Consider the following 17227-nt stretch of genomic DNA (forward strand, 5'->3'; position numbering starts at 1 on the left):
ATGGTTATTGGTCGGTTTTGCAAAAATTCTACAGAAATCGTCATAAAACTTACTGTGGAACTTTATCTGCCACATAAGATTCTTAAAATTCATAGCTGGTGTGTTACCGCATTGACGAAAAGTAATGATACCTATTACCTATGTATCGTAGTGTGGGTTTGATTTTCATCGATTTTCTTGTTATTAATATTTTTAACTCATTAACGCTATTGTTTGTTAAGAAAAACAAATCTTAAAAATCATGTTAAGACTTTGTAAAAATCCCCTAGTTTTCAATAATCTTTTTGAGCTTAAAAATTAGATTAAAATATAGTTATGTCCTTGGTAAGATCCGTTCCAAATTGCATGAATTTTTCTTGTGCACCCAAAAAATCTTGCGAAATTCGGCCAATTTTACTTACTTTTTTTAGACCTAGAAGTGCATATTTAGAGCGCATATAAAATTTGACAAAACAAAAATTGGATATGAACATTGGAAACTAGAAATGCTCAACTTTGTATCCTCAATTAAATAGGTAAAAAAAATAAAAATAGTGAATTGAATTTAGGACTTGTACAGAGATGCAGAAAGAAGAGACTCAGATTTTCAGTTAAATTCAATGATTCTGCTAGTCCCAGCCTCCATATTAGCATCAACTGCCTTTCTTTCAAGCTCCCTAGCTGCGTCGTACGAAGCGTGCAGCACCACGAACAAATAGTACACGAGCAAAATCAACGTCCAAACGCCGAATCTTATGTACGATGCACCATCGATGGATCCCAAGATGAAGATGTTGATGGCAATGCTGGCTGATGGCAACCAAGGGACTAATGGCACCCCCCAAAGTTTAGGTTTCTTTGCTTGTTTGAGAGTCAACTGTAGGCCTAATGTGGCAACAAACCAAATTGTGACTGTCACAGTGTAGGCAATCCAACCGTTGCTAACTGCCCAAAAAATAGAAGAACCAACTGATGATCCTACGATCAGTACCAAGAACACAGCGAGTTTGTTTCTGTCGGGAGTTGAGGTTTCACCAGAAGCGTAGTATCGCCTTACAATAAGTGCTAGGGCAACAAGTGTAAAGATAAACAGGGTTGATATTGAGAGAAGGTCTGTCAGGACATCAAGGCTTGTGAAGAATGCAACAAGGGAGTTTAGAACCGTCATAAAAACCGTGGCATTCACAGGCGTGCCAGTTTTCGGATGGATGGATGCCAGGAATGGAGGTGCCATGTGGGTGCGTCCAATGTGAGTGAAATAACGAGCTTGGGCAAGAAGGTTGGCAAGCAGGACGGTTGTCATGCCTTTAAGTGCTCCGAGTGCAACAATGTACTTGGCCCAATTCATACCCGCGGCTTGGAATGCAACGGTGAATGATGCATCAGGATCAATTTGGCTGTATGGCTGCATCAGGCACAATGTGGCTGCAAGAAGGCAATAAGTTGTTATGATAGTCAACATTGAGCCAATCAGCCCAATCGGGATATCTCTGCCAGGGTTTTTCGTCTCCTCCCCCAACGTTGCTACACCGTCAAATCCCACGTACGCAAAGAAGAGAACAGCTGAAGCTTTCAAGATTCCGTGGATACCAAATGGTGCAAAGTTTGTAGTGAAATTAGTAGGGTCAGCCTTAGTCATGCCGGCGACAAGGATGAAAATCAAGACCACCAGATGGGTGATAGACATAACCCAATTGAATCTAGACGAAGCCTTCATGCTCAAGGCAGCACCAAAACAAACCAAAATGGAGATAAAAACCGCGATTGGGTCTAAATGGTTGAAGTTATCGGCAAGGGATGATGCGGTGATGCGAAAATCGTTGGGGCTGTGGTTGCACAATGTAGCAAAGTACGAGGTCCATGACCTTGCCACACTAGCTCCTGAAATTATATACTCAAAGAGGAGGTTTCCGGCGGCAATATAAGCCACAAAATCACCAAGCTCCACCCTAAGATAAGAAAATGAGCCTCCCGCCACAGGGAGTTCCACTGCAAACTCAGTGTAGCACAAAACTGATAGCATTGCTGAAACGCCGGATATGAAGTAAGAGATTACTATAGCAGGGCCAGCATGATTTCTTGCTTCCTGACCTGTGAGAACAAAAATCCCCGACCCCATGACCGCTCCAATGCCGAACCAAATGAGATCCCACCAGTTTAGGGTTTTCTTCATCTGATTCTGACTACGTGCACGAATTTCTTCGACCTCCTGGTGGTCCAGGGACCGCGCAAGAAGCCGGTCTTTGAGCCTTGTTTTCGTGCTGGACAGCGCATGAACATAGTTTCCCCAGCTCTTGAACGACTCCTCCGGCAAGAAATCATCTTTGCTGCATATGCAACTTCCTCTCTTGATCACATTGCCTTGTGCACCACCACCACCACCACCTCTAGTGACGACGGTCACCATTTTTCTTCCGGCTTCCCTAAAATCGAACGGATTTTCAAGTTTCGACAAAAAAAATCTGTGACAATATAACTGGAACAATGTTGCCTTTCAACCAAGAAATGGAAAATCTTGATGCAGGGATTAATTTTTTATTTTTTATTTGAAGAAAATAAAAAGTCTAAAACATTGGTACCACTTTGTTCGGTGCTAGGGTTACTTCTCACCATGTAAATAGAGATATTTGGGAGAAGATCGGATCCTCAGATAACAGATCAGATTTTTTTGACTGCTAAAATAGAACCATTCAACTTAATTAACAAAATTCAATCCTCATCAAACGTTTAGCCAAAACGAAAAATAAAATATTTTATTTTTGTTCACTCATCATGTATAAAAGTGTTATTATTCTTAAGAAATGGCATCAGCGAAAACCCTACTATGCTTTTGACCAAAAAAAGAAAAAGAAAATTCTACTATGCTTCGGTGTATGACATGCACCGCAGTAATGAATGGTTGTATGGGCGGTTAAGTATCTAACAGTCAAGAATCTCGATGGATATTAAAAAATTAATATATTCAAAATCCTTAGCGTAATTCAAAACCAGATTTGTGAAAATAAGCATAACTATTAGTTTCTGATATGTGACTACATCAGCAAAGAACATTGCAATTTACACCAATAACTTTAAATTGTAACCAGCAAAAGTTAAAAACGTACCCTTTTGGAAGCTTGTATTTCTATACAAAGAAATACTAGGAGAAGATTCAAACACACGACTTCGAGTGCAGAACTTCAAACGGAGGAAAAACTCTCTTACCTACTTAAGCTACTAGCCCTTGCAGATTTGAAGAGTGTTTTAGATGAGAGAAGAAGGCAAACCCAGAAATTTAACATAAAAACAGAAATAAAAAAACAAAAAGTATGGGCACAGAGAAAAGGGAGGCTAGCTAGGGATTGGTTTGTACTACACTTACTTGTATTACCATATTTGTATTGGTCAGTGGACCGAGTTCAATTTCAATACCAAGGCCGAAAGGGGGAAAAGAAGGGCCATATGTAATGTATATCCATGTGGAAAACTTCTGAATATCTTCCATCACAAGAAAGAGAAATTTTAGTGTACCGGAAACACGGCCTGGTACACTAAGTGTTATAATAAAAGTGGTTGAAATTTTTTTTTTTTTAAATATTCAACCACTTATGTTATGATACTTTGTGTATTGGACTGTGTTGCCCACATATGTGACACACTGAAAAATTACTCTACAAGAAGGGTTCAGTATTTAATGGTCCATTAAATTAAATAATACTCTCCCATTAAACTTGGTATAATAGTTATTTACTTCGTAACAAAATCTTACTACTAACCAGTGTTGTATAAGGACTAAAAGACTTGGACCTCATCTAAATTATGAAGAGGAGAATTCGAACACGAACACCCCTCTACCTATTTTGTTGATGGGAATGCCATTCCGAACATGGCCATTCTCAACTGTGCGAGAATGTTTGGGTGCATTGTATCACTACAATGGCCTCCCCAATCCCATCGTAAACTTTGGCTGATTTAGAGTTAAATTGTCTACGTATCCTCTTGAAAATAAATAAACCCCTCTAAGTACTTGTAAGAAAAAAAGTTAATTGAGAAAGAAAGTTGTTGCGGTGATAATAATAAAAGTACTACTTCAAAACGTATTTATAGACAACATTTAATTATAAATCACATCTCTAGAAGCAAGCTGATAACAAACGTGGAGGATCCTTTTCCTGGGATCCCGTGATCATGACCGTTCATCGTGCGGTCAGTTTTCGTTATGTACTATTTATATTTAATTTTAAATTTTAAATTTCAAATGATTTCTGACCGCACGATGTACGATAAACGGTCATAATCACGGGATCTCAGCATCCCCAGGAAAAGGATCCTCCGGATCCTTTTCCAAACTAAACAGCACTAATCACACACAAAAACAATTAAATCTTCACACAATCACACAGACACAACAAACCCTTGCTTAACTAGCAGGAGTTTCAGAGGCATTGCTACCACTTCCGCCGTCTAAGCCGGAGTCCCTCGTGGCAACCCTTGCAGCTTCAACCTTCCTCAACTCATTGTTTCTGCCGCCCTCCAGCCTCTTCGCTTCTGAGTCCTTTACCGTGTCATAAGACGCGTGCAATCCGAAGATGAAGTAGTAAACCAAGATGATCAGAGTCCACACTCCAAACCTTATGAATGAGGCGTGATCGATTGACCCGAGCAGGAAAATGTTGATGGCAATTGAAAGAGATGGCAACCATGGCACCAATGGCACTCCCCAGAGCTTCGGACTCCTTGCTTGGGGGACAAGTAACCAAATCCCTAAAGTACCCAAGAACCAAAGCGGCGCGGTTACCACGTAGGCAATCCAATCATCTGTTCTGCTCCAATAGACAGAGGTGGCAATTGAAGAGCTAATTATGATGAAAAGGCAGGCAATGAACTTGTTCCTGTTGGCCTGAGTTGTGACGCCGCTGACATAGTAGCGGCGAACAAGGAGAGCGATGGCAACAAGGCTGAAGATGAACAAAGTGGAGATGGAGACAAGGTTGGCCAGAACGTCGAGGCTCGTGAAGAAGGCAATGACTGCCGTGGCTGCGAGTAAGGTGACCGTGGCATTGACAGGAGTGCCGGTTTTGGAATCAACTTGTGCAAACCATGGTGGCACCATGTGGGTTCGGGCAATGTGAGTGAGGTACCGCGCCTGTCCAACTGCCCCGCCAAGCAGCGCGCTTGTCATGCCTTCCAATGCGCCCGCTGCCACAAGGTACTTAGCCCATCCCATCCCAACAGCTTGAAACGCAACCGGAAATGCAGCTTGTTCGTCGATTTGGTTATATGGCTGCATAAGGCCTAATGTGAGTGCAAGCAAGCAATAGAGCACTGTAACAATCACCATTGAGCCGACAAGACCAATTGGGATGTCCTTTGCGGGATTCTTGGTCTCCTCCGCCATGGTTGAAACAGCATCAAATCCAACGTACGCGAAGAACACAACAGCCGACGCTTGGAACACGCCGCGCGGGCCAAAGGGGGCGAAATCGATGTAGTTTTTGGTATCAGCTTTGGTGAGGCCGGCGATGATGATGAAGACAATGACAATTATATGGAAAATCGAGGCAATGTAGTTGAGACGAGAAGAGCCCTTTATGCTGAGGACTGCAAGGCAGCAGATGCAAATAAGGACAGCGACAGCAATGGGATCGAGGTACTTGTAGTCCTCTGGGAAACCGTGGGCTATGATGCGGAAATCATTGGTGTCGCTGCGGTTGCAGAGGGTGGTGAAGTAGGATGTCCAGGAACGAGCAACGGCTGCTCCACTTATGACGTACTCGAGGAGGATGTTGCCTGCTGCAATGAAGGCCACGAAGTCCCCAAGCTCCACCCTAAGGTAGGCAAATGAGCCACCTGAAAAATCAAATTCAATCTAATTATATTAGGAGGGAACCTAATTAAGTTGATCTAACTTTAAATGTTGTGAAACTGTGGCGACACAAACCAACAAATTACTACTTTAATTACTTCGGAATATTATATTAGACATAGCAAAATATAATCAATAGCTAAGGATTCGAACTCGAGACGTTGATACTTTTAGCCAGCTTAGTTGCAACGAGGTTCTTTCTAATTGTTATTTCTTAACCATCAATTAAATGAAGAAAGAAAAGTCAGGGCAATGCTTGAATATATATATTTTTTTTTTGGGGACAAAAGCTATGCTTCAATTGAATGCATGTGTTAAGTTAATATATCCAAAAATTGAAATAAAACAATTTGTTTGTAGCTAATCAACCGGATAATACTAGAATTAAGTATAAATCTTGAATACATGAAAAAAAAGTCTAAAATCTTGGATAGGTGGTGGGGACAGAGTTGAAGAGATTTGCGTGGAGGTCTACACTATTGACTTCGAATTTTTTAAGTAAACGTAAGCTCCCTGCCAGATTTCCACCAGTCACCATCTAAACAACTCCCCCACGGTTCCTCCTCCATGATTCCATATTGACTTAGACTTTGTATAAAACGTTGTGTAACTAAGCGACAATCATACTGTACATCTCAAGTTCATATCAATACTGGATTATATAATGGAAGTTTTATCGAAAAGTCCGTAGCATTGTTCACTTTAACGAAAAATCATATTTTTACACTAAAAAGTCACACTTGGTACTATTTATTTTATCATTTATTTTGTCCTTATCGTTAAAACTCAAAGTCTTCAAACCATTTTCATTAGTTTTCTTTAAAATAATTGTGGAAGGGATGTGACCGGAAAGAAAAAGGGGAACAATATCGCGAACTTTTCGTTAAAACTCCCTTATTTTAAACCGTTCATGGTTGAAACAAGACGATAATGTGCAGGCAAAGGCTAGGGAGGGGATTTTTATTTATTTTTTTTATAAAAATAGGAATTAGTTGTGGAGTTCACATCACATTGAACTTTAACGATCCAAACCGTTTATTTTTTAAGTTATATCTCATAGATCATCCTTGCAAAATATTAGCCAAATCGAAAATATTTAAGACGTCTAATTGGATTCAAAGAAAAGAACAAATATTTTGTTATATAAGAAATAATGAAATTTGATATTGATAATTAAATAGGTAAATAGTTTCGAATTGAATTAAATTTTTACAAAGATGATCAATGAATTAAGATTTATGAAATATAATGTATACAGGCCCTTATGCAAAGGAATTCCATTTTTTGAAAAAAAACAAGGATTAGTTGTGGAGAGAGCCCCACACATAATCCCTATTTTTTTTTTAAAATGAGGATCCCTTTGATAAAGTGTATACATATACACACATATATAAAACAATAATATTTAAAAAATGCTCGAATATTTAGTAAGTGTGTAGCTACCTGCAACAGGAATCTCGACGGCGAACTCGGTGTAACAGAAAACAGAGAGCATGGCGGAGACGCCCGAGACGACGTACGACAGCACGATGGCGGCGCCTGCGTGCCTTCTCGCCTCCAGTCCTGTGAGCGCGAATATTCCGGCGCCGATGACAACGCCAATTCCGAACCAGATGAGGTCCCACCAGTTGAGCTTCTTCTTCATCTCGTGATGACTCCGCGCCTTCACCTCCACCAGCTCCGTGCTGTCCGCCGACCGGGAAAGGACGCGATCCACGAACCGGAACGGAGTCTTCTTCAGCGCATTGACGTAATTGCCCCAGCTCTGAAACGACTCCTCGGGGAGAAAATCGTCCTTTCGGTACGTGCAGCCTCTCCGCCGTATCCCCTCATCGTCTCCTCCGCCGCCCGCTCCCATCTGTAAAAATTCAAACTAAAAAATTTCAGAAAAATCGAATTATCAGAGAAAATAAATAAATAAAATCACACTATGATCCAGAGAGACTAAATTCAGTCCCTTAATTAGTTTCTGTTTGGCTGCCGAGAAAGATGAGGAAAATGATTAGATCCGTACCGTACGTCTGTTTTTGGCTTATAAATTATTCTAGAGAGAGAGTGAGCGTCCGTTTTTCTCCGATGACCGGCGGGGAGAGAGAGAGAGAGAGAGAGAGACGCGGGAAAGCTCGTTCAGCTGAGCAAGCAGTTATATAGGCCCACTTGGTTTACCGCTCATTACTCATGTGTTTAGAGCTGTTACACACTGTGACACTGGTCAACGATGGAATCTGAACCGTTGATTTTTGTGTGTCAGAGATTCACTCCATTAACTGTTTTTAGTAACATACTACAAACTATTTCCAACCGTTAGATTCATCTCAGGCTTCATCGACGGTCACTTGTTATTTGAGACGATTGTGGGCTGTTGGCTTGGTGAATCTCCGGCTGAGATTCACTTTATTTATGTGCTTATGACCAATTGAGGTTATGTTTTTAAGGCGATTGTAAGCCGTTTATCATTTTTTTATCCCTTTTTTCATCTATCTACATGTTTTTTTTTAACAACTTGAAAATTACAAAAAAATTAATTTTCGTTTTCTGACAATTAAACATTGTTATAGGTACATTTTAGCATGCATTTCTCTATTTTAATCATTTAGGTCATCATACAATTCTAATAATTGAAATAATAGTTTACGAATGATATTTTTCTACTACACCCAAGCAAGTCTTTAATTATAATCCATATGATTACAAAGTAAAGCTTATAAAAACAAACATTTTTCTACACTAATACCAGTACTTTCTGTTAACCGCAAGATAGATCATAAGCTTCAAGTCAGCTCTTTGATCTTTCTCCTTGTTGGCTTCTTGTGGTTCAAACCTTTTGTATACGAAAAGTTTAGCAACAAATACAAAAACGCGTTATAACCGTTAAAAATATTATAAATTTTACATATATTAAATTAAATGGGTAAATAGATACTTGTTATAATCGTGGGTAATACCCATAATCAATTAATACCCGTTATAATTGCGGGTAATACCCATAACCGCCCATTTAAATTTCACGGATAAACGGTTATACCCATAACCGTTTGTTCATCTAAACAGTTACCCATAACTGTAACCATGAACTTTAAATGGACGGGTAACCGCGGTTACCCAAACTCATGGGTATTTTGCCCATCCCTAGTTAGCAATATTGTGGTTCAAATTCGCCTTTGGCTACGACTGAAGAAGAATACCACTATAACGTAATATTCAGTGGCTACAACTTTGCTTGTTTGTCTAATGTATTTTTTTTTTCTTTTTTTGGAAGTTTGGTTTTATTTGGAATTATTTCACATGGAAATGTGAAGCTGGAAATTTTTTATTTTTAATTTGATATTTTTCAAATAATTGTATAGAGAGTGATACAGACGGGTAGGGACGTGAATTTGGACAAGATTCGGTAGTTTTTAAAACGATGTCCTAATTGGACGCCTGTGATGCTACTCCTAAAAAAAAGGACTTCCCATCGTTCTCGTCGCGCGGATAGTGATTACTGAGAACCCCACAAATTTTTATTTTGTCAAACGATGAATTTTGTTAGATTAAATGTTAAATTAGCCACTCACGAGATTCAAACTCTGGCCGTCATGCAAGTATTCAACACATTTTCACCACTGTGGTAAATGGTTACTTGTAGTAAGAATGTCACATCCTGGTCCGGGCCCCCACCACATTCCGGGCTCGACTCCACTATAGCACGATATTGTTCGCTTTGGGCCCGACCACGCCCTCACGGTTTTGATTCTGGGAACTCACACGAGAACTTCCCAGTGGGTCACCCATCATGGGAATGCTCTCGCGCGAACTCGTTTAACTTCGGAGTTCCAATGGGTGATCCACTGGGAAGTTCTCGTGTGAGTTCCCAAAAACAAAACCGTGAAAGCGTGGTCGGGGCTCAAAGCGGATAATATCGTGCTATGACTGAGTCAAGCCCGAGATGTGGTGGAAGCCCGGGACGAGATGTGACAGTCGATCCCTGAAATTGACGAATGCTTCTTATGGTTAATATGTGCATGTTCACTAGGATGAATACCACGTCTTAAGGGTTGCATTGTTTTTCAGAGGGTTTTCACAAAACTTAATGAGCATGCATGTTTAGATTTGATCTGAATGCCACAAATAGATTGCATGTTTGATATACGCTTTATATTGGGGGTCCAAGTAGGCATATATTAGGAAAATCTAGCCTTCAAAATATGCATGTATAGGTCATAAGTAATTAGGAGAACTACTTAGGATTGTTAAGACGACGGCGAAACCCCAGTGCTTTCTGAATTTGATTTCTACTCTTTAAAAATAAATTCGTTTTTATTAAATTAGATCATAAATCAATCTTCCCAAAACTTTAGTTTTAAATAATTAATTGAGATTTGGTTTAATACGAATGATTTAATAATCCCTGTGAAGAACGACTTTGCTAGAGCCATCTATACTACAATATCCTTGTTACTCTTGCAAGTATTATAAATGTTTTTAACTCCTTTGCACGTGGTAAAAATCCTATCCACAATTAACATCGTCTTTTTTGAGGCCATTTAAGTAGCTTTTAATTGCCACATAGTATTACGGATTAGTGTGGTATTTCTCAACAATTCTCTACCTATTTTGTTGATGCGAATCCCTTTGCGAATACAGGCCATTCTCAAGTGTGCGAGAATATTTGGGTGCATTGTATTGCTACAGTAGCCTCCCTGGTCAGATCATAAATTTTGGCCCGATGGAGTTAGATTGTCTACGTATCATTTTGAAAATAAATAAACCCCTCTAGGTACATTGTAAGAAATAAAGTGAATTGAGAAAGAAAGTTGTGGTGTATCAATAAAAGTAAAATACTACGTACTTCAAAACAGATTTATAGACAACATTTAATTGTAAATCACATCTCTAATAAGCAAGCTGATAAAACTAAACAGCACTAATCACACACAAACAATTAAATCTTCACACACAAAACATACCCTTTCTTAACTAGCAGGAGGTGCAGAGGCATTGCTACCATTTCCAGCGTCTAAGCCGGCGTCCCTCGTGGCCACCCTTGCAGCTTGAACCTTCTTCAACTCATCGTTTGTGCCGCCCTCCAGCCTCTTCGCTTCGGAGTCCTTTGCCGTGTCATAAGACGCGTGCAATCCGAAGATGAAGTAGTAAACCAAGATGATCAGAGTCCACACTCCAAACCTTATGAACGAGGCGTGATCGATTGACCCGAGCAGGAAAATGTTGATGGCAATTGAAAGAGATGGCAACCATGGCACCAGTGGCACTCCCCAGAGCTTCGGACTCCTTGCTTGGGGGACAAGTAACCAAATCCCTAAAGTACCCAAGAACCAAAGCGGCGCGGTTACCACGTAGGCAGTCCAATCATCTGTTCTACTCCAATAGACAGAGGTGGCAATTGAAGAGCTAATTATGATGAAAAGGAAGGCAATGAACTTGTTTCTGTTGGCCTGAGTTGTGACGCCGCTGACATAGTAGCGTCGAACAAGGAGAGCGATGGCAACAAGACTGAAGATGAACAGAGTGGAGATGGAGAGAAGGTTGGCCAGAATGTCAAGGCTTGTGAAGAAGGCAATGATTGCGGTGGCTGCAAGCATGGTGACCGTGGCATTGACAGGAGTGCCGGTTTTGTAATCAACTTGCGCAAACCATGGGGGCACCATGTGGGTTCGGGCAATGTGAGTGAGGTACCGCGCCTGTCCAACCGCCCCAACAAGCAGCACGCTTGTCATGCCTTTCAATGCACCCGCTGCCACAACGTACTTAGCCCATCCCATCCCAACATCTTCAAACGCAACCGAAAATGGAGCTTGTTTGTCGATTTGGCCATACGGCCGCATAAGGCATAATGTCACTGCAAGCAAGCAATAGAGCACTGTGGTAATCACCATTGAGCCGACAAGACCAATTGGGATGTCCTTTGCGGGATTCTTGGTCTCCTCCGCCATGGTTGAAACAGCATCAAATCCAACGTACGCAAAGAATAGAACAGCTGAAGCTTGAAATACACCGCGAGGGCCAAAGGGGGAGAAATCGCGGTAGTTGTTGATATCTGCTTTGGTGAGGCCAGCGATGATGATGAAGAGAATGACAATGATGTGGACAATCGAGGCAATGTAGTTGAGACGAGAAGAGCCCTTCGTGCTGAGGACTGCGAGGCAGCAGATGCCGATAATGACAGCAACAGCAATGGGATCGAGGTACTTGTAGTCCTCTGGGAAACCGTGGGCTATGATGCGGAAATCATTGGTGTCGCTGCGATTGCAGAGGGTGGTGAAGTAGGATGTCCAAGAACGAGCAACGGCTGCGCCACCTATGACGTACTCGAGGAGGATGTTGCCTGCTGCAATGAAGGCCACAAAGTCCCCAAGCTCCACCCTTAGGTAGGCAAATGAGCCACCTGAAAAAACAAATTCAATCGAAGTATGTTAGGCGGGAACCTAATTAACTTTTAACTTTTAATCTTGTGAAAGTGTAGCGACACAAATCAACAAATTACTATTTTAATTACTTCAGAATATTAGATTAGATGCAGCAAGATGGAATCAACAACTATTATTTTTTATAGAAGCGATACTGGAGCTGAGAAAGTAAGGGATTTAAACTCGAGACTTCGATACTTTTAACTGAGATGTGATGAGCTCGTTACTAATTGTTATTTACTTTTAAGTAAATCATCAATTGAATGAAAAAATAAATGCAATGGCAATGCTTGAATTGAACGCATGTGTGAAAATTCATATATCCAAAATTTGAAATAAAACAATTTGTTAGTACATAATCAACCAGATAATACTATAATTAAGTATAAATCTTGAACGATTGACAAAAAAAGAAGTCAAAATCTTGGACAGGTGGTGGGGGCAGAGTTGAAGACACACGCAGGCCTCCACTATTGACTTTACATTTTAGAAAGTAAACAAGAAATCTGGAAGAAACGATGAAAAAATAAATCTAGCAAGAAACAGCAGCATGTGGCCAAGCAAACGTGAGCTTCCCGCCAGATTTCCCCCAGTCACCATCTATTCTCTTATCCATTCCACACATTTTCTCACACACGTTTTTCGAATTTATGCGCAAATCAAAAGAATTGAAGAAGATTAAAAATAATAACTTAATAAGAATGTGTGTAAGATAAAAATAAATGCGTGAATAATATTTTTTCCCTTCAAATTCCTCAGTCTCCTCTTATTTGAACAATCTCAACTAAGTTATATATATATATATATATATATATATATATATATATATATAAAAAAGGTGATAAGAGACTAAAAAAGAAAGAAATTTGGAGGAAGAAAATCATCAACGTAATTAAAAGGAATTCCTTAGGGAGGCAGATTCTTTGCCCTGCCACTTTTCGTACTCTTCTATTTTGTGTGGTCACAGTTAAGCCACGTCAACATTTTATATTACTATTTGTTTTTATCTTATTATCTCTTACTATTTATTTTTGTCTTATTATCTCTATAGAAAATATATAAAATGTTGACGTGGCTTAACCAGTCTTCTAAAAATCGACTTAGGCGACGCTAGGCGCTAGGCGGTGGCCGGCCGAGGGGATTAACGCAAAATCGGGACAGGGATTAGGCGGCCGCCGAGACAGCCTGGGCGGCCTAAGCCGGCGACTGAGTGGCCTAGGCGGTCCAAGAATTTCAATTTTGTTTTTTCAAGAATGCAAATCAGCTGCATTTTTCTGGGTTTCTTCTGGTTCTCGCTCGGCTTGACGAAAGAGGAAAGACGAAGACGAAGACGAAGACGTTCTCTCTTCCTTTCACACCACGTGACCACACTCTTCTTATTTAATTTTTTTTCTTAGTTTCTCTCCAATCAAATTTGGATAGCTAGCATCAAATTGCTTGCTTTGTGTAAAAAGCCATAGGCTGTCAGTTCGGTTCCTTGTTTTTTCTCCTTAAAAATGATGGGTGTGTCAGGTTGAAGATGTCACCATGAAGTCTTGGTGCAGATTGCAGAGTTCCATGCGTCCACACCCACATATTTGACATAAATTAATGGTAATGATGGGTGTGTCCTTTCCACATCCGCATATTTAACACCTTTATTTCTCTTTAAATTTAACATAAAATAATATGATCTTTAAAAAATATTATTATGAACCACCATATTGACATCAAAATTTTCTGTTTATTATGAACCATACAACCCAATATTATTACTTTTATTTTTAAAAAATTAGATATAATCATTCAAAATGTTTTAAATAATATGGTATATATGCTTAATGTGTTTTTAAATTTTAGATTTGTTAGATACTTTTTTTTTTGTATTTTATCATTTTTTTATTATTTTATCCATGAATTTCATAGTTTTTTGAAAATGTTAATATGCACTTATTTACAAGATATACAAGAAATTTACCTAAATCCGCCTAGACGCTAACCCGCCGCCTAACTAGTGCCTAGCATTTTTTAGAACTTTGAGTTTAACCATGATCACACAAAAAAAAGAACACGGAAGGGTAAGTAGGAGGGAAGAGACTCTGCCTCCATTCCTTAGACGTAATCATTTGACAATTTAGACTTTTTTTGTCCATGTAACTAAAGTATCTTTAGAATATTCAAAAGAAATTCCTAAACGTAATCATTTGATAATTTGATATGCTGCATCTTCACCTAAAATCATTCTTAGTAATTTATTTTTTTTAGTACATCGATATATTTTTACATTAAAAAGGTGGGAGAGTTTGGCTAAGTTATATAATTGACAATATAATTTGATATGAAATTTGTCATCCATGAGATTCAAACTTAAGACTTTTTATTTCTAAGTAAAGATGAAATATCACAAGATTATAGTATTGAGGGACATCATTCCTAGTAATTAAAGTTGTATAAAACCTCAAGTCATACATCCTATGGAATAATTCAATTGTCAAATGTTAATCAAAAGCATGTTTATGATTTAGTTAATCAAAGGCATGTATATGAAATAATTCAATTGGAAAGTATTAATCAAAGGCATGTTTAGCTTTTTATTTAACAAAAATATATGTTTTCTATATAAATAAAATATTTAGTTAAAGAGAGTTTTTCGTTAAATTTTTTAAAATAAAATAATGGTGTATTATTATTAAATTATATATCGACCCCTTTTTTTGGTTGTCAAAATCAAATCCTTGTTCTTAGAAATCATATTAAAAAATTGGGAACTTTAACGAAAAGCACCTGGTACTGTTCACTTTAACGAAAAACCACATTCTTACACTAAAAAGTCAATCCTGGTACTATTCACTTTACCCTTTATTTTGTCCTTATCATTAAAACTCAAAGTTTTCAAACCCTTTTCATTAGTTTTCCTTAAAAAATTGCTACAAATATTTTAGAGTGCTACTAGACCCACCCCAATGTCTTATTTTCCCACCCACATGATAATCCCACCCACCAAAGAAAATTAAAAAAGTAAAATGTTATTTTCCCACCCACCATTATTCCCAAAATAACCATGATATATATTTTTTAAATAACTCTAATATATCTTCAAATAATATTATAAATAAATAAATAAAAATAGAAAAAAAAGAAAGAAAATGCATGACCTAAGACCTAGACATTTTTCATCTCCTTCACACCTAACGCCGCCTTGCAGAGACATCGGATCCCCAAACCACTCATCTTCCTCCTTTTTTGTCAAAACCACAGATCTCACACTTAATTTTTTCTTCATTGAAGTTTCTCCCCTTCATCTAGCACACGCTCATTTCTTCCTCCAACCTTTCCGTCGATTCTAACCCAAATCTTTCCCAACCTCTTTCCACCAAATATATCACACCCCACCCATCATTATTTATTTATTATTTTAAATTATATTTTGTTTTTTTTTCAAAATTGTAATACTGAATTAAATAGATGTTTAAGAGTCTTCTTTTAAAATGATAAATATGTTATTAACATTTTCATTAAATGGTGGGTTGGAAAATAAGACACGGGATAAGAATATCACCACTCATATTTTAAACGTTTATGGTTGAAACAAGATGATAATACGCAGGCAAAGGCTAATTTAAATAAAAATATTTAAAAATGCTCGAATATTTAGTAAGTGTGTTGCAGTACCTGCAACAGGAATCTCAACGGCGAACTCGGTGTAACAGAAAACAGAGAGCAAGGCGGAGACGCCCGAGACGACGTACGACAGCACGACGGCGGGGCCCGCGTCCTCTCTCGCCTCCAGTCCCGTGAGCACGAATATTCCCGCGCCGATGACAGCGCCGAGTCCGAACCAGATGAGGTCCCACCAGCTGAGCGTCTTCTTCATCTCGTGATGACTCCGCGCCTTCACCTCCACCAGCTCCGTGTTGTCCGCCGACCGGGTCAGGACCCGATCCACGAACCGGCCCGGCGTCTGCTTCAGCGCATCGACGTAATTGCCCCAGCTCTGGAACGACTCCTCGGGAAGAAAATCGTCCCTTCGGTACGTGCAGCCTCTCCGCCGTATTCCCTCATCGTCTCCTCCGCCGCCCGTTCCCATCTGTAAAAATTCAAACACAAAATTTTCAGAAAAATGGAATTTATCAAAGAAAATAAATAAATAAAACCACAATATGATCCAGAGAGACTAAACTCAGTACCCTTAGTTTCTGTTTGGTTGCCGAGAAAGCTGAGGAAAATGATTCGATCCGTAACCGTACGTCAGAAATTTGGCTTTTATGTACGAACAAAAAGCGATTATTCCAATATCTGCATATTTATATATTATTTTAGAGAGAGAGAGAGAGAGAGAGAGTGAGCTTCCGTTTTTCTCCGATGGGCGGCGGAGAGAGAGAGACGCGGGAAACTCGTTCAGTAGAGGAAGTAGTTATATAGGCGCACCAGTGTTTCGATCTCTAATACCCATTATTCTTGTGTTAAGAGCTGTTACACACGCTGGCCAACGACGGAATCTGAACCGTTGATTTTTTGTGTGAGAGATTCACTTCATCAACTGTTTTTAGTACTATACTACAAACGATTTCCAACCGTTAGATTCATTTGATAATTTTTTAAATATTAAATTTTCTAAATTTGATAATTTTCGGATAATTGCAAGGAGAGTGATTGAGAAGGGAATTGAATTTGGACAAGATTCGGTAGATTAAAATGATGTCCTAATCGGATGGCTGTGATGCTATTCCTTAGAAAAGGGGCTTCGTACCGTTATCCTCACGCGGATAGTGAATAGGGAGAAGGCCACAATTAGACCTGGTTTGGGAGTGAGGTGCTTAAAAAAAAAGCACCCATGAAAAAAAGTTGTGAGGGTTTTAGGTGTTTGGTAAACTAAAAAAAAATGGCTTATTTTGGAAGCTGCTGTGAGAATAAGCTGAAATCAAAGGAAAAAGCTGAAGCTGCTATTTGCAGCTTTGGAAAACTGATTTTTTTTCAAAGCACACGGAGCTACAGTGCTCATTTAATGAAAAGACCC

At 39.2% G+C, this 17227-nt stretch overlaps 3 protein-coding genes across 5 annotated transcripts; all 3 read right to left on the minus strand.

The window, feature by feature from the left end:
* Nucleotides 1-514: 514 nt before the first annotated feature.
* Nucleotides 515-3304, minus strand: LOC126623534 (cationic amino acid transporter 1-like). Its single transcript, XM_050292444.1, has 2 exons — nucleotides 3084-3304; nucleotides 515-2402 (listed from the first exon to the last, which is right to left on the minus strand). The coding sequence occupies exon 2, from the start codon at nucleotides 2384-2386 to the stop codon at nucleotides 587-589; it is 1800 nt and encodes a 599-aa protein (XP_050148401.1). The 5' UTR covers nucleotides 2387-2402; nucleotides 3084-3304; the 3' UTR covers nucleotides 515-586.
* A 700-nt stretch (nucleotides 3305-4004) lies between these two features.
* LOC126623016 (cationic amino acid transporter 1-like) lies at nucleotides 4005-16507 on the minus strand. 3 transcript variants are annotated; one of them, XM_050291693.1, is made up of 3 exons: nucleotides 16398-16507; nucleotides 7268-7682; nucleotides 4005-5808 (listed from the first exon to the last, which is right to left on the minus strand). In XM_050291693.1, the coding sequence occupies exons 2-3, from the start codon at nucleotides 7680-7682 to the stop codon at nucleotides 4379-4381; spliced, it is 1845 nt and encodes a 614-aa protein (XP_050147650.1). In that variant the 5' UTR covers nucleotides 16398-16507; the 3' UTR covers nucleotides 4005-4378. The 3 variants fall into 3 exon arrangements, with proteins under 3 accessions (XP_050147650.1, XP_050147648.1, XP_050147649.1); XM_050291691.1 differs by lacking the exon at nucleotides 16398-16507 and adding an exon at nucleotides 7839-7989; XM_050291692.1 differs by lacking the exon at nucleotides 16398-16507 and adding an exon at nucleotides 7839-7954 and having other exon boundaries at nucleotides 7268-7697.
* On the minus strand, nucleotides 10629-16541 carry LOC126623017 (cationic amino acid transporter 1-like). The gene is made up of 3 exons (XM_050291694.1): nucleotides 16398-16541; nucleotides 15883-16297; nucleotides 10629-12209 (listed from the first exon to the last, which is right to left on the minus strand). The coding sequence occupies exons 2-3, from the start codon at nucleotides 16295-16297 to the stop codon at nucleotides 10780-10782; spliced, it is 1845 nt and encodes a 614-aa protein (XP_050147651.1). The 5' UTR covers nucleotides 16398-16541; the 3' UTR covers nucleotides 10629-10779.
* Nucleotides 16542-17227: the final 686 nt, after the last annotated feature.

Source organism: Malus sylvestris, chromosome 5, assembly GCF_916048215.2.
Source record: "Malus sylvestris chromosome 5, drMalSylv7.2, whole genome shotgun sequence".
NCBI classification, from domain to species: domain Eukaryota; kingdom Viridiplantae; phylum Streptophyta; class Magnoliopsida; order Rosales; family Rosaceae; genus Malus; species Malus sylvestris.

Bases quoted from the DNA above. Each gene is read 5' to 3' on its own strand.
- LOC126623534 (XM_050292444.1), bottom strand. From the start codon at position 2,386: ATGGTGACCGTCGTCACTAGAGGTGGTGGTGGTGGTGGTGCACAAGGC.
- LOC126623016 (XM_050291693.1), bottom strand. From the start codon at position 7,682: ATGGGAGCGGGCGGCGGAGGAGACGATGAGGGGATACGGCGGAGAGGC. The intron at 5,809-7,267 runs GTAGCTACACAC...TTGATTTTTCAG, and splicing joins CGTCGAGATTCCTGTTGCAG to GTGGCTCATTTGCCTACCTT.
- LOC126623017 (XM_050291694.1), bottom strand. From the start codon at position 16,297: ATGGGAACGGGCGGCGGAGGAGACGATGAGGGAATACGGCGGAGAGGC. The intron at 12,210-15,882 runs GTACTGCAACAC...TTGTTTTTTCAG, and splicing joins CGTTGAGATTCCTGTTGCAG to GTGGCTCATTTGCCTACCTA.